The sequence below is a fragment of the Macaca thibetana genome, chromosome 1 (assembly GCF_024542745.1).
Source record: "Macaca thibetana thibetana isolate TM-01 chromosome 1, ASM2454274v1, whole genome shotgun sequence".
In the NCBI taxonomy this organism is placed as follows: Eukaryota; Metazoa; Chordata; class Mammalia; order Primates; family Cercopithecidae; genus Macaca; species Macaca thibetana.
Genome location: NC_065578.1, coordinates 110,495,533 through 110,519,569, shown reverse-complemented (window position 1 = coordinate 110,519,569; position 24,037 = coordinate 110,495,533). Strand labels below are relative to the sequence as shown.

Genomic DNA, 24,037 nt, shown 5'->3' with positions numbered 1-24,037 from the left:
TCCTCGGGGCCGTGAGCGCGCCCCGGGGGCCGGCCGGTCAGATCGGGAGCGCGCCCTAAGGCCCAGCCCTGTCTCCTTCTAGCGGGCGGGCTTAGGCGCTATCGGTCGGCGCTGGTCCGTCTGGTAAGGTAAGCCGAAGTAGGGGAGAAACGACAGGCCCCAGCGCTTGGAGCCCGCTCCCTTTAGAAGGGTGCGTCAGAGGTTGGGATCTGGCAGCCTGGGGAAGTGAGCGCCGCCTGGAGCCCCCTTACCCGCGTCGCGGGCGCGCGAGACTCGTGCTGGCTCTCATTGCCTCCGGGGGCTACCTTGTGCCAGGCGCCAGAGAGGGGCTGGTTGGGGCGGGAGCTGCGGGGGTTTCCGGGGGCGGGGATGAGTGCAGCTGGGCTCAGCTCTCCGTGCCCTACCTTTCTGTCCTCTTTCTTGGTCTCCCCTACTCTCCTCCTTCCCCAAGCAGTGCCTGGTGGCGAGTTCCGTCTCTCGCGTCTTTTCCTGGTCCCAGGCAAAACGGAGCGGAGATCCTCAAACGGCCTAGTGCTTCGCGCCTCCGGAGAAAAATCAAAGGTCTATTTAATTCCTCTGGTTTGTTGAAGCAGTTACCAAGAATCTTCATCCCCTTCCCACAAAAGCTGCAGTTGAGTCCACGTTCCTGTTGTGAGTTCTGGGTTCAGATACCTTGGTGGCTGGAGGGAGTGAGGGGGAGGGGAGAGTTTGAAATTATGATCCCTGGTGACCTTGTGTTTACACGAAGCTCAGCCTTTTACACTCAATTCTATCGCAGCGGGTGGGTCCTACACAGAAAGGAAATTGCCTGTCCTGGGTATCTTCACAACCGTGTTTTATAGTAGGATACATCTGAAAAACACAGAAACACTGTAGAAATAATCTTTCCAGTTCTCCCAAATTTTAATTTATAAATCAGTAACCAAATGCAACTCTGTATTTTGCATTGCATTATCGGATTGTCCTCATTTCTCTTAATGTAACATTTGATGCAGCTTTTTAAAAAACTTAATTTTCTATACTCTTTAGGATTTAACCATTAGGAGAATATTACGTTTGTCAGGAGGCCAAGTTAGAGTTTAGAAAAGTAAGTATTTTTAAATTGTATTTTGCTTTGAGCCTGATGATTCTGTGCATCTCTAAAAGCAGCTTAAGGCTTTCTGACCGTTCACTTGGAACTTCGAGAATTTACTTAGTTCCTAGCATTCACCACTTGGCAGAGACAGCATGAGGAATTCGTTTTATTACCACGGGTATTTAAATATTTATTAAAAAAATTGTAATCACAGTTTTGATTCATGGAACTTCAAAGAAAGCAGAGAAGATAGGCTAGAGATGCAATACCTTTTTTTTTTTGATGGAGTCTCGCTCTGTTGGCAGGCTGGAGTGCAGTGGCGGGACCTTGGCTCACTGCAACCTCCGCCTCCCGGGTTCAAGCGATTCTCCAGCCTCAGTAGAGACGGGGTGTCACCATGTTGGCCAGGATGGTCTCAGTCTCCTGACCTCGTGATTCGCCCGCCTCAGCCTCCCAAAGTGCTGGGATTACAGGCATGAGCCATCGCGCCCAGCCTACAAGAACATTTTTATAAACATTCTTACTGCCCTGTGAAATTTATTCCTGCATACTCTCAATTATTTTGAAAGGTTTTTTAAATTATGAATCATTAAAATTCTAATTTTGTTTGGTTGACAGTTACTCAGCAATGCTTTCGGGTTTCAAAGGCAAAAACACATTGACAATTAGTCTTCCTCAACTAGTCCATGCATTTAAATTCCTCAGTTGTCATTCGCAAACTGGTAAACCATTTATTTCAAGCCCTGCTTCTCTATAAATTGTCAGTTTAAACAACTAGGACTCTCAAAGCCTAAGGAGATACGAATCCAAGATAATTCATACATAGAAAAAAATCATACAGAGAAGTTGTACTCCATACCTGTGGCCTTATAACTACATAATTAATAAATCAGCTCTCATTATTATATTGTGTGCTTATTCTACTCCACTCCAAGGAACAGCTCTTTGAGTACTGTAACTCAGAAGCTAAGTAAATTGCCTGAAATCACAGAGTTGGGCAGTAGTAAAGGCAGGACTTGCAGTTGGAGGAATCTTGTCTCACAGCTGTGTTCTTTATATCACATGGATTTGCAATTGCTTTATTTTGTTTAATCTATCATTTTTTTCCTCATGTTGTCTCTCTATAGGAGGAGTCAATGATTTTTCTTTTATCCTCTTTAAGATAGTGAAGGTGTTGGATGTGAGAATGCATATGAAAATTGATATCCTAGAATTAAAACGTTATTTAATTCCAGATGGTACAACATCATTGTAAAAAACTCAAGTGTCAACTCTTTAAAGAAAAAGAACCTGTTAACAATGCTATAGCCTAGTATTCTGCCCGTGAACAATATGGTGTGTTAACTTAAAACTGTACGTGTTTAAAATTATTTGGATTGAGAGAAAAACTTCCTATTTTCTTTGTGGATTTTAGGACTTACAAAAGGTGCAGGTATGAGCAGATCTGAAGACTAACATTTTGTGAACTTGTAAAACAGGTAATTCATTTTTCACATTATAAGAGGAACAAGTATATACTGATCATCTCTGAAAATACATATCTTATTTAATCGTTGAATAAACCTCTATGGACTGGGTATTATTTTATACTATTTAACAGATAATATTGAAAGTTACCATTTATTATGCACCAGCAATGTGTTAGGTTCTTTGCTTGTGCTATCAGTATAAGCTGTACGAAAACTACTCAGCACAGTCCAGTAGAACTTTTCCACAATCTTGGAAATGTTCTAAATTTTTACTGTCTTGAATGGTAGCCACTAGACGTGTGGCTTTTTTTCTTTTCTTTTTTTTTTTTTTTTTTGAGGCGGAGTCTGGCTCTGTCGCCAGGCTGGAGTGCAGTGGCATGATCTCGGCTCACTGCAACCTCTGTCTCCCAGGTTCAAGTGATTCTCCTGCCTCAGCCTCCCAAGTAGCTGGGACTACAGGTGCCTGCCACCACACCTGGCTAATTTTTTGTATTTTTAGTAGAAATGGGGTTTCACCATGTTGGCCAGGATGATGACATGTGGCTTTTGAGCATATGAAATGTGGCTAGTGTGACTAAGGAATTAAAACTTTTATTTAATTTTAATCTATTGAGATGTTAATTTCAATAGTTATATGTAGCAGTGGTTGCTATATCAGCTGGTACAATCTGTGCCGATAAACTTAACGTTATTCCATTTTTCTTTTTTCGAGATGGAGTCTCAGTCTTTCGCCCAGGCTGGAGTGCAGTGGTGCAATCTCGGCTCACTGCAACCTCTGCTTCCCAGGGTCAAGTGATTCTCCTACCTCAGCCTCCATTCTCCTACTTCAGCCTCCCGCATAGCTGGAATTACAGGTGTATGCCACCATGCCTGGGTAATTTTTGTATTTTTAGTAGAGACGGGGTTTCACCATGCTGGCCAGGCTGGTCTCGAACTCCTGACCTCATGATCTGCCCACCTCAGCCTCCTAAAGTGCGGGATTACAGGTGTGAGCCACCGCACCCTGCCTCACATTATTCCATTTTTCAAAGGAGAAACTGGTTCAGACAAGTTATGAAACCTGCTTAAGTTCACACAATTTTATTTAAAAAAACAGTTTTGAGGAGAGGAATACTTTAGGAATGTTAATTTGGTAATGCAAGTGGAATGGGTGAAGGGGAAGGAAAAAGCACATAGGGCAAGAGAATTGAAAGTCAGAATCACATAGGTACAGTGTGAACTGAGAAGAAGAATGGTTTAAATGACTTGTAGAAATACAATTGCCCTCACTTGGTGACAGCATGTGAGGACTTTATAAGAGAGACCTTAAGATTCCTCTGAAGTCTTAGAATCGTCATAACCTGAAAAAAATGGTAATGTTGTTTACTGAAATAGAAAAATCATAAACAGTTTTGGGAATTAAAAGGATTTTGCTTTGGCTGTTCATTCAACACATAATTGAATGATTACTATGGGTAAGGTCCTCTGCTCTGCTTAGGTAGAGAAGTGGAAAGATTTTATTTCCTTAAGACACCATCCTCAATTTTCATACTATAGAAGATAATGAGCTCTGAAAGATGTGAAAATCAAATGTTCTCGGAGAAAGGGGTGCTTATTTCTGTCTACAAAGGGCTTAGGTAAAGTTGTCTGTGGAAGATAACATTTGAACTTTTGAAGAAAAGGAAGGATTTAGACATGTAAAACAACAAAGGGGCAGGAGATTTTGCTACTAGCAATGAGGTGGACAAAATATTTGAAAATCCCTTTTACCAGTACACCAAAATGCTGAATAAATTAGCTCATTAAATTCATGACAGGTCTTCTACGAAAGACAGGGAAATCTCCAGGGCTAAAAAGTTAAAAAAAAAAAAAAAAAGCCGAAACTAGAGTAGTATACTAGCAGTATATTTCCTTTGTGGGCATTTGGCTGATGGCAGAAGTAAAGCACAATCAGGGACAGGTGACAGGCTGCTCTCTACCCAAAGCAGAGAGATAGAATTCATACCCCTGTAACCTCCCAGGCACATAGCTCCAATGGGTGCCATTCCATGGTAGTTGGTGTAAATGGTACCTGTGTTTCAGTGGGTGATGTTTTCATAGAATAAAGTTTAAGTATTTCCTCTTGAAATTGTACAACTCATGGTATTGGAGAAGCACCTTCCCCCAACTTCAGCCAGGACCCACAAAAGTCTACACACTCAGTCATAGGTGGGCCAGAAAAATCTCTCCCTCCTGGCAAAGGGAGGTCACAAAGAAATTTGTTCATTTTCATCACAGCTCCAGGTGGGGGAATAAAGATACCACCTGAAAACTTGAAACTGGAGGGTCTGCCATCACTCATAGTCAAAAAGTTCAAATTCACATACCTACACGGTCTGAAAAACCAGAAGCCAAGAAATTAACATAAAGTTGGCCCGGGTTGCTGATGTGCCATACTCTCTGGAAAAAACAAATACGGATCCTCTCTGTAATGACTCACCCTTAGTTAAGCCTTTTAGGATACTTCCAGATTTTAAGATTGTCCAATGTAGGCTCAGAGTCAAAAACTGTAAAACATGTACAAGGGACAGCTAAACTGACATAGACCCCTAAGGATTTATGGGAATGATCAGAAACAGAAATTAACATTTAAAGAGATGAAAAATGAAAAATTTAAAGATCTTAGAAATGACTCAAAATTATGTAAATTAAGAACTCTTGTCCTGGAAACCTATACAGGCAAAAGCACCAATAGGATTTTGGCAAGGACTTGTCATGATTAACTGAATAGATGAAGAAAAAAGATATTGATGGGATGTTAAGGACTGACAAGGAAAAAGGAAGAGAAAAGAGAAGATTATGAAATGCAAGTGTATATATTTAGCAACAAATCAGATGGCCAGAGTAAATGACAAATACGAATCAAAAATGGCTGAGATTTCATTCTTTGGAAAGTCAGTCTCAGATGAGGAAGCTGTAAGTATTCACAAAGTTCATGGGAAACACTAAATTTCTTTAGGTCATCAAAAAATATGAGAAGATGCACCTTCAAACATGAAATTTTTCTCACATACATAGGAGTATTCTAATTTAAAAGTATTCCTATATTTTAAAAAATTAAATTAAAAAAATTAAAAGCATGAAGTTGTTCCAATGTTTCTTAATTCACATCGTTGACTCATTATTACTTAATAACATCCTTAGTCTGGAATTCAAGCAAGAAAGTGGTGATGTGTGGTATGGGGGTATTTAGGCCCTCTGTCTCTGCCCCCACTCCCGCCGCCCCCATGTAAGAGCTGGAAATATAATAGTGAACACAACAGTTGTTTCCTGCTCTCACAGAACTTAAAGTTTAGTGAGGAAGCGAAAACCAAACAAGCAAGTTAAATGTAATGAGTGCTCTGGTTGGGGAAGTAAAGGGTGCTGTTAAAAGCAAAGCAGGGACACTCAACTGAAGCTGGAAAGATTGAGCCTTGAAAAACACATAAAAGTTAACTGGGTAGGTAGTGTTGTAGTCACCATGAAGTTCTGAAGGTGTGCTAGAGAGCATGACACATTTGAAGATCTGCAAGAAATATGCTATGGCAGTGTGGCATAGTTGATTGGGCATTAGAATCAAATTGCTTGAGTTCGAATCCTGTCTCCACCACATCCAGCTCTATGACTTTGGGCAGTTGTCTTAACCACTGTAATTCTGTTGAGGAAAGTACGTTATTTCATGTATTTAAGGTGTTTAGTAAACACTGGTAAGGCATAGTAAATGCTAGGTGTTTGCTTTTATAATAATGATGAGATAATGATAGCTAGAGCAAAGAATTGAGAACCAAGCATGGCCAGAGGTGAATATAGAAAGATAAGTAAAGACAGGCCATGCACGGTGGCTCATACCTATAATCCCAGCACTTTGGGAGACCAAGGCAGGTGGATCACTTGAGGTCAGGAATTCGAGACCAGCCTGGCCAATGTGGTGAAACCCCATCTCTACTAAAAATACAAAAATTAGCTGGACATAGTGGCAGACGCCTGTAATCCCAGCTACACAGGAGGCTGAGGCAGGAGAATCTTGAACCTAGGAGGCTGAGGTTGCAGTGAGCCGAGATTGCGCCGTTGCACTTTAGCCTGGGTGTCACGGTGACACTCTGGCTCAAAAAAAAAAAAAAAAAAAAGATAAAGACAGACGATGCAAGGACCTTATGGACCATGTTAAGGAGGAAAGACTAAGGGTGTAGGGGAAACCATTGTAGGAGAATAAGGTGATCAGATTGGTATTTTGAAATTAGAAGGATTATTTTGGTTTTAGAATGGAGTCTAGATTGGTTTGGTCAAGACTGGAGGAGGACTGAGTAATAATAGAAAAACTAGGCTGGACTGGGTGGCTCATACCTATAATTCCAGCAGTTTGGGAGGCTGAAGTGGGAGGATTTCTTGAGCCCAGGAGTTTGATACCAGCCTGGGCAGCATAATGAGACCTCATCTCTACAAATAACAAAGTTAGCTGGGCATGGTGGTGCATACTTGTGGTCTCAGCTACTTGGGAGGCTGAGGTGGGAGGATCACTTGAGCCAGGGAGGTCAAGGCTGCTGTTAGCTGTGATTGCACCACTGCACTCCAGCCTGGGCAACAGAGTGAGGCCTTGTCTCAAAAAAAAAAAAGAGGAAGAAAAACCAACCAAAGTGTTTTTCCTGTTCTCTCACTCAATAATCAACACAATACTTCTGTGATCATCAAGAAGTATGGAGATTTCTCTCCACCAGCCGACACCAATTGGATGTCCCCTAATTCAAATCTGATTGTATCTACCTAGAGATAGCATCAGATTGCACGGGTTGAGGGCCCAGTCCCACTAGACTACCTCCCAACTTCTGACACCAATCACAAGCCTGGGTTGTCTTACCCATGTTTCTAACTGACTGGCTGTAAACCAAGGTTCCCACTACCCACTCCTTGTGTTTGATTAATTTGCTAGAGTGGTTCACAGAACTCAGAGAAACGCTTATATTTACCAGACGCACAAGGCAAGGGATACGGAAAGGGGTACGGAGTTTCTGCACCCTCTCTGGGTATGCCATCCTTCAGGAATCTCCGCATACTTGGCTATCTAGAAGTTCTCTCAACCCAGTGCTTTTGGGTTTTTATGGGTTACACAGGCACGATCAACTTAACTGTCATCCTCTCTCTCTGCCTTCCTGGAATTGGGGATGGAGGACTAAATATCCAACCCTGTAATTATGCCTTGGTCTTTCCTTTGACCAGCTCCCATCCTAAAACTATCTATGAACTGCAAGCCTTATTAGTATATAGAAGACACTCCTATTACCCTGGACATTCCAAGCGTTTTTAAGAGCTTTTTGCCAGGAAATGGGATGAAGACCAAATACATATATATTTCACAATATCACAGGTACCCCTTAGGAAGTTATAATCGACCAAGAGATGATGGTGGTTTGGGTAAAGTAATGACAGTGAAGATGGAGAAAAAGGGTAGATTTGAAATAAATTTAGGAGGAAGTATAAACAGTCCTTGGTACTTTCCATGGGAAGATGGGACAAGAAAGCAGGTGTCTAGCTATGTCAAGTGGGTGAATCTTGGTTCCACTCACTAAGAAAGGGAAGGAGAGCGAGTGTTAGGGTATGGCATGAGGGATGATTTCAGAGGTGAAACAGCTTGGGGTGGTAAATACAAGGCTGTGGGGTGTGGATGGCTAAAGTAGGATGAGGAAACCCTTGTGAATTTTCTAATATGTTTTTTCTATTTCAGAAAACCTGTTTGAAATGTGGTGGTTTCAGCAAGGCCTAAGTTTCCTTCCTTCAGCTCTTGTAATTTGGACATCTGCTGCTTTCATATTTTCATACATTACTGCAGTAACACTCCACCATATAGACCCAGCTTTACCTTATATCAGGTAAGTGAAATGTATTCTTTAGATAGGAGACTCTTTATGTCTCATTCTTATTTTAACATTGAAGCCGACATTTAATGTCAACCTTTTAAAAATCAGATTTTACACTGGCATTGCAACAATAAAGAAAATATATAAAGGAACTTAAATTTGGCTTTTCCTTTGTGATAAATGTAGAGACGGCTCAGTAAGATTCAGTTTGTGAACTGGTTATTGAACTGTGACTCCTTAGTGCCTTGTTTTCTAAGTAAGTATTTGAAGTTATTTCAGAATATAGAATTGGAATTATTCTCCCCTTAAAGTAAAAAAAAAAAAAAAGCTACAAACAATAATAATAATAATATGAAAAGATAATGGAAACAACAAGCATTTCTTGATATACTTACTACATATGAAGTAATTTTCTTTTTTTTTTTTTTTTTTTTGGAGATGGAGTCTTGCTCTGTTGCCCAGGCTGGAGTGCAGTGGTGCAATCTCAGCTCACTGCAACCTCCACCTCCTGGGTTCAAGCGATTCTTCTGCCTCAGACTCCTGAGTAGCTGGAATTACAGGCGTGTACCATTACGCCCAGCTAATTTTTTTATTTTTTGTATTTTTAGTAGAGATGGGGTTTCACGATGTTGGTCAGGCTGGTCTTGAACTCCTGACTTCATGATCCACCCGCCTCAGCCTCCCAAGGTGCTGGGATTAACAGGTGTGAGCCACCATGCCCAAAACTTTGTGTTTTTTTTTTTTTTCTTTTTTTCTCTTTTTTTGACATGGAGTCTCACACTGTTGCCCAGGTTGGAGTACAGTGGCATAGTCTCGGTTCACTGCAACCTCCGCCTCCCAGGTTCAAGTGATTCCCCTGCCTCAGCCTCTTGAGTCACTGGGATTACAGGCATACGCCACCACGCCCGACTAACTTTTGTATTTTTAGTGGAGTCGGGGTTTCACAATGTTGGTCAGGCTAGTCTTGAACTTCTGACCTCGTGATCCGCCCACCTTGGCCTCCCAAAGTGCTGGGATTGCAGGCATGAGCCACTGCGCCCAGCCTCGTAGAAAGTAATTTTCTAAGCATTCTTCATGTCCTAAATAGTTGAATCCTTACAACAACTGGATAAGATAGGAACTATGATCCTCATTTGAGAGAGAAGGAAATGAGGTCCAGAGAGGTGAAGTTATTTGCTCATGAACATACAACTCAGTTAGTGTTGGAACCAAGAATTAAACCTGGACAGTTTGACTCTAGAAGCTAGGCTCTTACTCTTTATGCTGCCTAGATATTTTTGACGTATTAAGTATCAAAATTGATCGATAACATTTTTGAAATCTCACAATGAATGAAGAAGGGATAGTCAGTTGCATATGCTCTTTTTTTACACTTGATCTTAGCCAAAAGGCCAAGAAGCTATAATAACCCTCTTTTTTTAAAATTGCAATGGCAGTAATTATTACAACAAATTTTAAATAATACCAGAGTGATTATAAAAATGAAAAGCAAAAATCCCTTCCTGACACCCTCCAATTTCTATACCCTAGAGACAATTCATAGTTTGGTAGATTTCCTTCCAGAGTTTGGTTTGTTTTATCTTATTATCCTGTATGTACAAAACTCTCTCTTTTTTTTCTCCTCCTTTCTCACTTTTTTGGGTTTTTAATTTTGTTTCGTGTGTAAAAAGTGATAGGATGTTGACAGAAATTGCTTACTTATTCTTTCTTCCATTTTTTTGGCTGTTACAAACAGTGCTATAATGAAGGTTTTATTACATATAACTTTACATAGTGATATTGATGTGAGGTAGATTTCTAGAAGTGAGATTGCTAGATAGGTAATAGGGCATCTACATTTTTCATTTGACATTTCTAGACATGCTTTTAAAAGTATTGCATCTATTTATACATTCACAAAAAGGATATGAGGAAATCATAATCATATACATGGTTTCTGAGCTATTGAGGCTTAAATTTCTCTATAAAAGGTAAATAAATTACATAGGGCAGAGAGATGAAGAAAGCATAATTATTAAAACATTGTTATTAAATATGATTAAGCAACTACTAATGGGTTTTAATCTAGATGATTTCACATGGAATATAGTTAGGTCCACCCCTGAAAGTATTCAACCTCTATATGATGCTTTTGAAACATCGGTCTCTTCATAGAGATGCCAGATTTTGTTGCTATTGTTAAGTAATATTTTTTGTTTTGTTGTTGTTGTGGTTGTTTCATTTATTTGTTTACCTTCAGAAAAATAACCTTTCCAACACAGAAAATAGTAATCTTTTAAAGAATGATAAATTGGAAGGTTAAATTTATCTTTTAAAAATGTCAAGAAAAGATCTGGACATTACTATTTACATGTTGTTTCTGCAGTGGTATGGCTTGGCACAAAAGATATAAACAAATTGGATGCAGTTTGGGAAGATTTACAAAACCCAAAAATGTTTTAGAATTTAAGCTTCCATTTCGCGGAATAATTTGATAAATAATTACCACTCTGCTAGTGGAATATGTAGCCTAAGGAGCCACACCATTCTTTAGTAACTCCAGAAGGTACATATTTAACATTTGTGAGGGTCTTTCACAGTATTTTTTTTCTCCATCTGAGAACTTGTCTGCTTTCATTTTGAAGAACTTTTAGTACAGCCAGCCCTCCGTATCCATAGTTCCACTTCTATACATCCAGTCAACCACAGATTGAAAATATTCTGCAGAAATTCCATCGGGTTCCAAAACTTGAGTTTGCCAAGTGCCAAGTACTTTGTTGAATCCACAGGAATGAAGTGCTGTGTATTAGATGTTATAAGTAATCTAGAGATAATTTAAAGCATATGGGAAGATGTGCATAGGTTATATGCAAATACTACACCATTTTATGTAAGAGACTTGAGCATCCCCAGGTTTTGTTATCTGATGGGGGTCCTGGAACCAGTCCCCCACAGATACCAAGGGACTACTGTAATATAAAATGCCACTTAGTTCTTTTTCAGAGTTTCACTTCCTTGATGGTACTGCATGTGATTTTCTTTAAAAAGCACCCTAGGCACATCTTTTTCTGTTCTGCCCCTTCTGCTTTTTAATTTTTCTGCTGTTGAACTTAGTATTACCCTGAGGTCTTTCTCCAACATTCTGACATACATATTTAAACTCTAGTACTTATTTTTATTTCTTGTAGGCTCATTTCCTTCATCTGCAAAATGATTAAACTAGCTAGTCTGCAAAATTCTTTTCAGTTCATAGATCCTATCCAAAAGGTTTAGCTGTTAGCCTGGGCAACAGAGCGAGACTCTGTCTCAAAAAAAAAAAAAAAAAAAAAAAAAAAAAAGTTTAGCTGTTAACAGCCCCAGTGGACATAACCAAATGTAAATTTCACTTCAAAGGCAATTTTGCTATAAGTGTGCTTCAGGTGTTCTCTTAGTTGGTTCAAGTAGTGGATGCCCAAGGGAGTGACTAGCCACTGGGGTAAGAGAAGAAATATTACAACATCTATGTATATTTTTAATCTAAAAACATTTAAACTTTGCCAACATTTAACATATACAATAATGATAACATATATTTTGATGTTAGAAGGTCAGACATTTTTTGGTGATGCTGTGACCACTGAGATGAAGTGCTGTGATAATGAGGTGATGGGCATGGCTGTTTTCATTTGTAGGCCAGTGTTTGTCATTCTGTCCTGAGCCAAAGGAAGAAACACTCTTAGCCAACCATCCTGGAAATGCATGCCTTTGTTAACTTACATGTACCATTTGAAGTATATCTATGAAAATTATGGATTTCTTTTTTCTAAGAATAATACATATATATTGTGGAAAATTTGAAAAGTAGAAGGAACATCTACTTTTTTATTCCCTCCTCCTGAAGATGGTCAAAGTACCAAAATCTTTTGTATGTAAAAGATCTGTTTTGTTATTTTATAATTGTTTCTTTACAAATACATTATTTTTTGTTTCTCTATTTTCACTGCAGATTTTTATTTTTAATTTTTAAGAGAATGACTCACGGAATTGTAAAGTTAGAAGCAGCAATCCTTACAATTCATGTTTAATATTTTCCATTTCCTAACACCCCTAATCTAAATGTTTACTAAATGTTATGGCTTCTTACCAGCTATAACTTTCTATTTCTTTTTTATCCCCATTGCATTGTCTTAGTTGAAACCCTGATTATCTCTTTCCTGTAGTATGTCAATTCAAGGCCAAAGACATTGTCTTTTTAATCTTTGTAGTAGTTTTAAGAAGGGGAAAAGAACTAATATTTAATGGGTATCTCCCATGAGCCTGCTACTGTGCTAGATACTTAACATGCATTACCGTTACATTTCATCCTTATAGTGATATGATGAAGCTGGGAGGGAATGAATAGCCCCATTTTGCAAATGAAGGGAACAGTTATAGGGAGATAAAAGGATGAACCTAGGGTCCTGCAGTAAGTAAGTGGTGGGGTTTTAATCTGCCTGGGTGTGTTGCATACTGCCCTGAAAGACAGGCATGTAAGTGGATACATTGCAATGCTGTGTGGTAAGTGAGTTTATGGAAGTTCAGAAAGCATGCTGTGTGAGTCACTATCTGCTAGAGGAGTCATCCAAGGTTATAGAGGGGAAGAGACTCAAAACTGGTCTTGAATGTAAGCTCTGCGAGGGCAGGGGCTTTGTCTATTTTACTTATCACTGTGTTCCCGTTTCTGAAATGGTGTCTGGCACATGGTAAGTACTTGATAATACTTTTAAAAATTGATCAGTAGGTTAATAGGTGTTAATTGAATACAGGCATAGTCAACAAAAGGTGCAAAAAGGTAGAGTTGTGAAAAGCCTGTGGTGTTTAAGGAGTATTCTGGTGGGACAGATAAATTCATCTGCCTGAATGATGGTCGGTCAATAACATAGTCTTAACATATCAAGGATAGCTTTTTAAAAATCAGTATATATTGATTTCTACTATGTGGAAGAGAAATAATCTTAAAAATGATGTGAGTAGAAAGTGAAGTAGGCAGATATTTGTGAACTCAAATTGTCATGTTCTCTGTGTAAAATGATATGAGTTGAACTCATGGACTTATAAAAGATAAGAGGTTTGAAGTAACTCCTGGTATTCTTTTCCCTTAGAAGAAATATATGTGTCTATGTAGTGTGAGAAATGCACATATCTTCCTTTTTTTCTTTCAGTGACACTGGTACACTGGCTCCAGAAAAATGCTTATTTGGGGCAATGCTAAATATTGCGGCAGTTTTATGTAAGTATTGAAAGTGATTTTAACAATAATACTTAATAGCCAAATTGCTACTGTATTTTCTTCTTTCAACACCGGAGTGTTACTTGTTTTACTTTCTAGTTATATTTGAGAGTATGTTATCACTAAATAATTGATCATAATTATGCTCCTTTTAAAAGATAAACACTTTTCTAGAAATGTTGACTTATGGGAATAAACCTTTAAAAAATATGTATAGGATTATTCTACTATTCATTCAAATGGAAGTTGTTAAGTATAACCATATATTCCTTGAGGACTGTAGTGGACTTCTTAAGCAACCAGTAAGGAACAAAGAGTTGTGGATGCAGCTGACCACAACTAATCCTAACTAAATTCCTTTGGGATAAGCAGTTTAGGTGTTTGAGAATAAAGATGGAACCATGTTTTGATTTTTGAGCAACATTCTAATGCTAAAGGGATAGAGTTGCTACTGAAGTATTTCATGGCCCTGTTTATTTTGAACCAAATTTTTATTAATGGTTTACGCACATATTTTTCCATCAAGTGTGATTGTTTTAAATATTTGCATTCTTCTGTATGATGTTTATTATTTGCTTGGGTCAAAAATGGAAATCAGGAAGATAATTCAACTTAAAGAAGTTCGTCTCATGACCAAACTCTTTAGAAACACGTCTTTACCAGCATATCTCTGTAATGCTTTCTACACTGTTGAATTCTCTGGCAATATTTCTGCAGTGGAAAATTTGATTTAGCTAGTCCTTGACTGATAAATATGGTAAGGTGGGCTTTTCCCCCTGTGTAATTGGCTGCTATATCTTATTGAGCCAAGTTGTAATTTGAAATAAAATGATATGAGAGTGACACAAATAAGCTTTTGGGTTTTTTGCCTATGCCCATTTTATCTATATTCTAGAACTAGTTACTTCTGATTCTGATGTTAATCATAAAAATATGTTGTGTTTTATATAACTATTTGTAAATATGAGACCCATGGAAGGCAAATGATTTGCTTAGTCACTGGAGACATCAGTAGTTCTGTAATACAACCTTAAGGCTCTCCAACATCCACAGCGTGAGCCAGGCACACAGGTATGTGCCTACAGTCCCAACTATCTGGGAGGCTGAGTCCAATGGATCACTTGAGGTCAGGAGTTGGAGTCCAGCCTCTGCAACATAGAGAGACCCCCATCTCTTAAAAGCAAAAACAAAACTACAGCTATTTTGTTTTTTGTTTTTTTCTTTTTATTCTCTCTGGTTAATTTTAAAAGGAAAATCTGTGATTCTGGATAGCAGTGACATTTGTGAACTCTTCATTGGCAACTTTATTTCTTGGTTATTTATTACTTTGTTGTTTTTTGGATTATCTTTTCCCAGGCATTGCTACCATTTATGTTCGTTATAAGCAAGTTCATGCTCTGAGTCCTGAAGAGAACGTTATCATCAAATTAAACAAGGCTGGCCTTGTACTTGGAATACTGAGTTGTTTAGGACTTTCTGTTGTGGCAAACTTCCAGGTTTGTGTTCTAGCCCAGCATAGGTATTTTCCTTAAGTACATAAATATACTATATATTAAAAGGGAAACCTGAAGCATTCAGTTACATGCTGATATTTCTTTACCTTAACAAAATAGAAATCACTTCCTTTAAATTATTTGACCCTATGAGAAATAGCTACTTGCACAACTAGAAAAATTCATATTTAAAAGTCTGAACAAATACAAATTATTTTAACTTTTTTTAAGGATCCACAGGACTATAGAATCTTCATTACTATTTAGTTGGAGATTACTTCAACTCACTACTGAAACAAAATTGATACAAATTATAAGTGACACAATTACAGATTTTAAAAGTTTTGTTTTTAGCATGCCTAACAATTTATAATCATTTACCTATTTTATCTACTTGTTTGGATGTTTTCATTGATTGCCTGCATTCCTAGGTGTCCTGCCTTATATATGAGGAAATGAAAGGAAGAGCTGTAGGTCTTCTAGCTTTTTCTCAGGAAAAAATAATGTCAAATACTTAATGTGAAAGTAGTGGTCAACCTTCATCAAATATTTTTCAGTTCTCCACAGAGAGCAGTAGGAAAGAAACACTGGGCTCAACTCTGAATACAAGTAAAAGTGGGAATTTATAGCTGTGGAGCAGGGTGCAGTGGTTAGTGGATGGAAAATTACTAAGCTGGAAACGTAAAGGTTAAGAAGGAATTCTGGTTAAACTGCCTTGGTTTGTTTTGTGTTGCTATAAAAGAATACTTCAGGCTGGGTAATTTATAAGAAAAGGGCTTTATTTGGCCCATGATTCTGCAGGTTGTACAAGAAGCATGATGCCAGCATCTGGTTATGATGAGGACTTCAGGAAGCTTACACATGATGGAAAGCAAAGCGGGAGCTGGTGTGTGCAGAGCTTTACGTGGCAAGGGAGGAAACAAGGGGGTGGTGGTGCCAGTCTCTTTTTAACAACCAGCTCTCACAGGAATGAATAGAGCGAGAACTCATTCACCACCCGCAACCCCCCGCATCAGTCTATTCATGAGGGATCCATCCCTGTGACCCAGACACCTGCCATTAGGCCCCATTTCCAACATTGAGGATCAAATTGCAACTTGAGATTTGGAGGGGTCAAATGTCAAAACCATAGCGCTGACCTAACAGGATTCTTGGTGAAGGCAGACCAGGGTGATTAGACATCACTTGAGGCATGGTAGAGGTGATAATTATATTTATGGTGATCAGATATTGAGAATGGAGGATTATGGCTAAATTGAACAAGATTCTTGCTAAAATTGGACAATGCAGAGATGAGATGAACATGGCAACCCAGAAGTCAGGACCTAGTTGACAAGAGAGTTCAGAGTAAGCTGAGCTGGGTTTGGTGAAGGAGAGAATTTTTGTCACCTGACAGTAACTCATGTAATTCCATTGACATTCATGTTTGCTAGATATAGGGGTGCAGCAGGTGTGCACAGGTCAGAAAAAATGGACCCTGGAGAAAATGTAGTTTTGCTAGACATTATTTCCCAGCAGCCACTTTATACTATGAAAGGATACCAACAATTTGGGTGTACTACTAGCTAGCTGTCTGTGCCACAAATAGAGTTCTGCCTTCCCTAATCAGTTTCTGTAGCTCATTGTTAAAAAATGTTTTGGGGAATTTCAGTGTGAGGATGGTGATTCTCTGTCTCTTGGTCAATTTAACAATGTTTCTCATCACTTTTATGGTAAAAATGGATCTCCAATATTTGTTTACACAGCCCAGCAAATGCTAATAGCAGTTCTTGATAGCACCCACACAAGCTGCCTTTCCACCTTTATCTCATTTACTTAAGGTAGCCTATATACTTTCTTTATTATTTTGCTTTTAGCTTTTATTCTAATTTACCTTCACCCCAAGAGTACCTATGGCCGTGTAATTTTGAATTAAATTACTTTTTCTCTTTTGTTAACATCTCTTCATGCAACTTTAGTTGCCCTCTTCATCTTTCACTGATGGCTTTATTGCTGGGCCCTGTTTATAAGCAGATCCTGTAGCATTACGCAGGTATCAAACGACTCTCTTTCTTTCTTTTTTTCTTTTTTACTCACCGCTATCCTAATGAGGATCTCCTTCCTTTCCAGAGTAAACGTTTACTACTTAAAATGGCGAGTGCGCTGCTTCCTCCTCCACTTCCCCCTTTTCTTTTGTGGAGACAAATTCTAGGTAATTTATACAGGAAAAATTTTACAAAACCAGGTCTATAAATGGTTTACCCTTGCAGATATTGGCTTGGAAGAGAGGCTAGCACTGTGTTTTAAATGGAGTCGGGACTTACTGGTTTTACTTCTTGAATATTTTTTGAAGACATTCACTTCTTTCCATTTCTGTCTTTACTTCCCTCCTTACTGTCTTATTCTCAGCTAGTTTAGATTTAATCATCTCTCATCTGAGCTACTGCCATAGCCTCCTCAATGGTTCCTGTGCATTCACTCTTACATTCCTTGAGTCATTTCTTCATATTGCAGTAAAAGTGATCTTTTGGAAATGTATATATATCTCACTTTGCTTCCCTGTGTCCTTGCTTAAAGTTCTACAGGTTTAAAAATTATGTAGAAAGAGATACAATCAAGAGAGAAAGAAATAATTTGCTAAACCACCAAACTGCCTAACTCAAAGATCTTGTATGATCTGGCTGATGTCTACCTTTCAAGCCTAATTTTGCATTATTCCCCTTCTTAATGTCTCCATTGTATATATCACTTTTTGTGCTCCTTAAATAGGACAAGCTTATTTAATTCTCTTTCACATACTGTTTCCTCTGTTTGGTATGCCATAACGCCCTTTATATCCATGGTTGTAAATTTATTGTTTTTATTTTTTAGTTGATGTATTTCTTTATTAATTACAAGCACAATGGTTTTGAAACGTTCACCGTTGTATTTCCAGCACCTAGCGTAGTACTTAGGACAAACATGCTTTCATTAATTATTAGTAACTTATTGAGAGAGGTTAAAGGGACTATGCAGGATTATAAAAAATTCTGTTATTGCTATGGTTGCCTGCATTTAAAGAGATGCCTAATAATTGCTATAAAATGGTATTTGAAAAATCTAACTTAAAAAATAAAAATTGAATTTCTTTTAAAACAAATTTGTATATGTTCAGTAAAATAACTACATGGCAAGTGTCTTCACTGCCTACTTAGAGGAATTTTTTTCTTCATACAAAATCTATCAAAGGAGAGTAGTAAAAGTTTAGTAAGCAGAAATCTATATTAATTTTCTATGGCTGCCATAATAAAATATCAAACTGGGTGACTGAATAGAAATTTATTCTGTCAAAGTTTGGGAGGCCAGAAGTCTAAAATCAGGGTGTTGGTAGGGTTGATTCTCTATTGGAGGCTCAGAGGGAGAATCTGTTCCTGGCTTCTGGTGATTACCAGTAGTCCTTGGTGTTCCTTGGCTTATGGCAGCGTAACTATATAAAACCAATCAAGCTAGAGCCAAGGGAAAATGTTTCAATTTCTTGAGTCTTTAAATTTTATTTACAGTTAAATTGAATTTAAATGGAAACTCCCAGTTCCCAGCACTGCAGTCCATCCTAATCTTTTCTTACTGCACTGTGCTTTTCCTATGACACTTATCACCATGAGGCACACTGGAATTTCCTTATTTCTGAAGTTTATATTTATTGTTTGTGTATCTTTACTAAACTCAGAGCTGGATTTTTGCTGTTTTGTTCTCTAATGGATCTGAAGATTTAGAATAGTGCCTAGCACCTAATAGGCACCAAGTAAATATATTATTAAATGAAGAAAATAATAATTGAATAGTTCCTATTATATTTCCAGTGGAGATGTATGAAATAGTTTGGTATTACTATAATCCTCAGGTTTATGCTGAGTATTATGAGAGAAAATTACCTCAGAAAGTAATTTGTTTGTAGAGTTGGCTGAGCTTCTCTACTCAGTGAATGTCCTATTGAAATCTCTGACTTGTGCTTTTAAATGTTGTGTTGCCAATGTGTTCTGATTTTCTTTTATTGACGTATTTCTTCTCTCTATCTCTCAGAAAACAGCCCTTTTTGCTGCACATGTAAGTGGAGCTGTGCTTACCTTTGGTATGGGCTCATTATATATGTTTGTTCAGACCATCCTTTCCTACCAAATGCAGCCCAAAATCCATGGCAAACAAGTCTTCTGGATCAGACTATTGTTGGTTATCTGGTGTGGAGTAAGTGCATTTAGCAGTATCCTTCACTGTACAATGTGACTACACTTGGAAAGGAATTGAATGACAAAATTTAAGTGAACACTATTGGTGCAGTGTAAGAAGCCTTTTGTTCTTTCTTTCTTTCTTTTTTTTTTTTTTTTTTGTAGGAGAGATTCTTAGGTTCAGAACCCTAAACTAAAGAATTTGAAATATAAAATTCAGATTGTACATAGCACTTCAGTAATTGAGCTAGGAACAAAAATGTTGAGCCTGATCATACTCACTTTAAAGAAATGAGGGATGAGTAAATGCCATCTCTGAGAACCATTATTTAGTTAAAGATTGTGATAGAACTGCTAATTTTCTGAACAAAGAGGTGGGATTTGACTGTGAGAACCATTTTGTTGTAACCCTCTGAGCAGCACATTTTGTTTTACAGTACCACTGCTGTGTAACATTAAGTCTTTAAGAAAATGGGTTCAGACCTTAGCAATAAATGTGTGAGTAATCCTTTTAGACTGTAAAGTTATCTTTGTTCTCTGAGGTCTTCTCTGAGATTCTTCCTTGACTTATGTTTTTATAGTGCTGACTTGCTCATCAATTTTGCACAGTGGCAATTTTGGGACTGATTTAGAGCAGAAACTCCATTGGAACCCCGAGGACAAAGTAAGAACTTATAGTCTATAAAACTTCGTTTTATATTAAAGATGGTTATTTTGGTTGATCTTGATGTGTTTTTCATTTCATCAGTAACAATGAAAGTCTTCTGGTGGAATAATCAGTTCTGTATTAAAATTATTTTCTGGATATGGTAGGGTTTATGTAGAACCTTCTATATTCTCCTGTTACCTGTGATCTGTAGATATTGTCAAAATATGAAGAGCACTGTGATGGCAAAAGAGTTTTCTGAGAAATTGACTCCCCTAAATGTGGGTATAGTATATAATATAGCCAACCACGATCATTTATGTTTTCAATACTTGTTTTCTGAATTGAAAAGACATCTCCCACTTTTTGTTATCTGGAAATTGATTATAGACTCTGCATTTAGGTTTCAGTATTGTCAATATCTGAATGTAGATAGCATCTTGGACCCTGAGAATAAAGGAAGGGGAACATATACTAAAGAATAAATTGAATTCCTCTGTTTTCACAAACCACTTAGTGGTGGTTTATTTAAGAATTAACCCCAAATTGGACATGTTTGTGGTAATGAATGAAATAATTTACTAGATTTTCCCAATTGTAACCCATATATTATTTAATATCATAAACACACCACTTACTAAGTTTATTCTGAGCATTGTTAAACTTTTCTTAGTCACATATTATGAATCTTATGGCTTTGGGTAAGGCAGTAGTAATTTCTCGTTTGTAGAGTAAAAATGATCCTGTTCTGTCTTAGCTATTTAAGTGGAAATTTTATTCGCTCCCAGTGAAATAAATAGAGTGTCATTTAGGAGGACTTCCTAATGCTGGCTCTTTAATTCTAGAGATATATGCCTGGTAAGTCAAGGGTTGATTTTCAGAAGCTCCATTGTTTTGTAAGAATTGTGTGTTTTTTATTTGAAACATAGTATACAGATCATTTAAATGAAATTTCACAAAACTGTTGTTTTTTTCCTCTGACTCAGGGTTATGTGCTTCACATGATCACTACCGCAGCAGAATGGTCTATGTCATTTTCCTTCTTTGGTTTTTTCCTGACTTACATTCGTGATTTTCAGGTAAGAAAACAGTATTAGCTTCATTCAGTGAGACTTCCTTCTCTTAGTCCAGGAAGGTGGACTAAGAGAACTTTCCATAGGCAACTCTCAGCCTTTTTGAAAATTAACTGTTTATGATTTGGTATCATAAACAACTTTTCAGGTAAATTGTTTCTGTGTTTAAAGAAGTAGTGTATTGCTAGCAAGATTTAGCCTTGAAAATTGGGCTATAAAATAAATTTCAGAAATTCTTACATAGAAATTTTTATTGATTCTGTGTACTTTTACATAGGTCATTCTCAACATTATACTGATTCTTAGTAGAAACCAAAGAAAAACAAGGAACTTTATGAATACAGAAGCTTGGTTTTTCCAGATTTTAATTGGTACAAAGAAGATACCATTGACAGTAAAACAGTTGTCTCACTCTTATTACCATTAGAATTGATTTACATTCGTAATCACAAGGTAGCCTATAGAACATATTGAAGGAGTGATCTCTCTTTAAGGAGGAAACTTCTATATATAATTTTCTTTTCTGTTCCAGAAAATTTCTTTACGGGTGGAAGCCAATTTACATGGATTAACCCTCTATGACACTGCACCTTGCCCTATTAACAGTGAACGAACACGGCTACTTTCCAGAGATATTTGATGAAAGGATAAAATATTTCTGTAATGATTATGATTCTCAGGGATTGGGGAAAGGTTCACAGAAGTTGCTTATTCTGCTCTGAAATTTTCAACCAGTTAATCAAGGCTGACAGTAACATTGATGAATACTGATAATCAGGAAACATGAAAGAAGCCATTTGATAGATTATTTTAAAGGATATCATCAAGAAGACTATTAAAAACACCTATGCCTATACTTTTCTATCCTAGAAAATAAAGTCGAAAGACTATGATATCATAGTTTTTTATACCTTATTTAAGAGAAACAACCTGACGTGCACCAATCAGTCTGCACATCCAGCCCTTCACATTTTATAAATTATTGTAGATCATATTTTGTTAGGAGCACTTTTATGAGAGACATTTTCCGTGACTAAATAATCAGCATTGGTCAGTAAATCCTTTAGAACTGGGTTTTGAAATGGGAGTTTTATCATATTAAATCATTTCTTATAGTCTTAATTTTTTGTTGTTGTTCTGGAATCTACTTGGAAAGTAGACCTGGATTCGTGTGAGCTCTTTCATGGCTTAAGTTTTGCCCAAGAGATTTTGTAGGTGATGATTTTTTTTTCTTTTTTTTTTTCTGGTCACAATGCCAGATACTAAGCTGATTGGTCTGTCATACACATGCTTGCAGTAGTTTCATGAAGTTTAGTCTCTGGTGTGAGACTGTAATCACCAATGAAGGAGAGAGGTACCTATAGGTAAATTTAGTCATATTTTATATAAAACAAGGGTTAGTATTCATATAACATTGAAAAGTTTGGGAATAACAGCAGATATGATTAATATCAAACAAAAGTCATAACCGTAGTCAAGAGCTTCTTAGATTTTTGTTTATAGCAAGTTATAATTACATGTAAAAGTAGTCTTGAACAGGTAAATATTGAGCCTTTTTAATGGGATGTAACTTTTGTAGAGCCCAAATTCTAAAGAACAAAATTGGCAATCCAATTAAACTACATGCAAAATAATTGTGATACATGCATCTACAAAAACAATGTTTTCATTTTTTCTGGTTATGCAGATGATTGGATTGTTTCTCCTTGGATCTCTGTATGTACAGGTAAAGAATAGTTTACAGATCCCTGATGAAATGAAAAAGAAAAAAATGCTCATTTGGAAAGTGCCCAGTGATGAACTGGTTTGCAAAATAATCTTTGAAGACGATTAACCAGGTTTTTATCTTTTTAGAAGAGATGGTTCCCTGGCCAGAGGAAAAGATGGTGAGAAAACATTTAAACTGTCAGGTGGAGCAAGTCAAGGAATAATGCTTATGTGATGGAGACCTCAATTATAAATTAGTTGTTAGATACAAGAATCAGTAAATAATATTTCTGAAGTCTTCTGGACTGATAAGACAGAAAGAGAATAAAATACTATACCTATATTAAACAGCAGTAAACCTGGGAGACATTTCCATAAGTATTGATTGACTAAATGCTGACATTGCTAGAAATAATTTGGATACAAACCATGAAAAAGTATCATGCCTTTGAAAAGCACAGTGTAACACACCTGCAAAATGTTATTTAGTCCTGATTCCTGTATCAGGGAAGCTATTATTTAAGTTATGAAGCATCATAGTATGGGGAGAAGGAAATTGACAGAGTCAATGTTTATAAAATTATAAAATTTGTATGGGGAAGGTGGCTCAGGGAAAAACATGGACTTTGTCCATTCCTAGAACATGAGGCTTAGCGATACATACCAACATATTAAATAAATTGTTTTAAGACAAAAAAAAATACTTTGATAATATTTGAATCCCATTAGTTAACTTTTACCCTTAGAAATAACATAGGCTAAAAATGTTAATACAGTTGGCTTGCATTATTCATGGCTTAGCTTTTTGCATTTTGAGTTATTTGCAGTCAATCATGGTTTGAAAATAAGATAATTTCAGAAATAATTCATAAATTCAAATTATAGGCTCTTCAGAGTAGTGTGATGAAATCTTATTTCCCTGCTGCCCAGGATGTAAATCATCTCTTTTTTCTGCATATCTATGCTGTAGACACTACCCATTCATTAGTCACTTTGTAGCCATCAGTTATCAGATGGACTGTTGCAGTATCTCGGTGCTTGTGTTCAAGTAGCCCATATTTTATTTAATGCCCCAAAGCACAAGAGTAGTAAGCTGGCATATTATTATAATTGTTCTATTTTATTATTGTTGTTCATGTCTTACTATGCCTAATATATATGTTAAACTTTATCTCATATATATTAAACTTTATCATAGGTGTATATATATATATATATGTAGGGAAAAACAGTATATAGAGGGTTTAGTACTATCTATAGTTTCAGATAATCCACGGGAGATCTTGGAATATATCCCTACTGATAAGGGGACACTGC

The 24,037-nt window shown here is 37.2% G+C and overlaps 2 protein-coding genes across 6 annotated transcripts in view; one reads left to right on the top strand and one right to left on the bottom strand.

The window, feature by feature from the left end:
* CEPT1 (choline/ethanolamine phosphotransferase 1) overlaps window positions 1-493 on the bottom strand; it is a 45,892-nt gene extending 45,399 nt beyond the window's left edge. The window contains exon 1 of the mRNA XM_050746359.1: window positions 405-493. The gene's annotated coding sequence lies outside the window, so the exon portion shown is untranslated. The remainder of the gene's footprint in view (window positions 1-404) is intronic.
* On the top strand, window positions 6-23,042 carry DRAM2 (DNA damage regulated autophagy modulator 2). Of its 5 annotated transcripts, XM_050746621.1 has the most exons (11): window positions 516-651; window positions 1,030-1,087; window positions 2,490-2,553; window positions 8,261-8,405; window positions 13,553-13,620; window positions 14,977-15,116; window positions 19,152-19,329; window positions 19,876-19,958; window positions 20,927-21,019; window positions 22,701-22,739; window positions 22,868-23,042. In XM_050746621.1, exons 4-11 carry the CDS (start codon window positions 8,275-8,277, stop codon window positions 22,901-22,903), a joined length of 768 nt encoding a protein of 255 aa, XP_050602578.1. In that variant the 5' UTR covers window positions 516-651; window positions 1,030-1,087; window positions 2,490-2,553; window positions 8,261-8,274; the 3' UTR covers window positions 22,904-23,042. The 5 variants fall into 5 exon arrangements, with proteins under 5 accessions (XP_050602554.1, XP_050602569.1, XP_050602578.1 ...); XM_050746597.1 differs by lacking the exon at window positions 1,030-1,087 and adding an exon at window positions 6-128 and having other exon boundaries at window positions 500-651; window positions 22,701-23,042; XM_050746612.1 differs by lacking the exons at window positions 1,030-1,087; window positions 22,701-22,739; window positions 22,868-23,042 and adding exons at window positions 6-128; window positions 21,546-22,483 and having other exon boundaries at window positions 500-651.
* The last annotated feature ends 995 nt before the right edge of the window (window positions 23,043-24,037 follow it).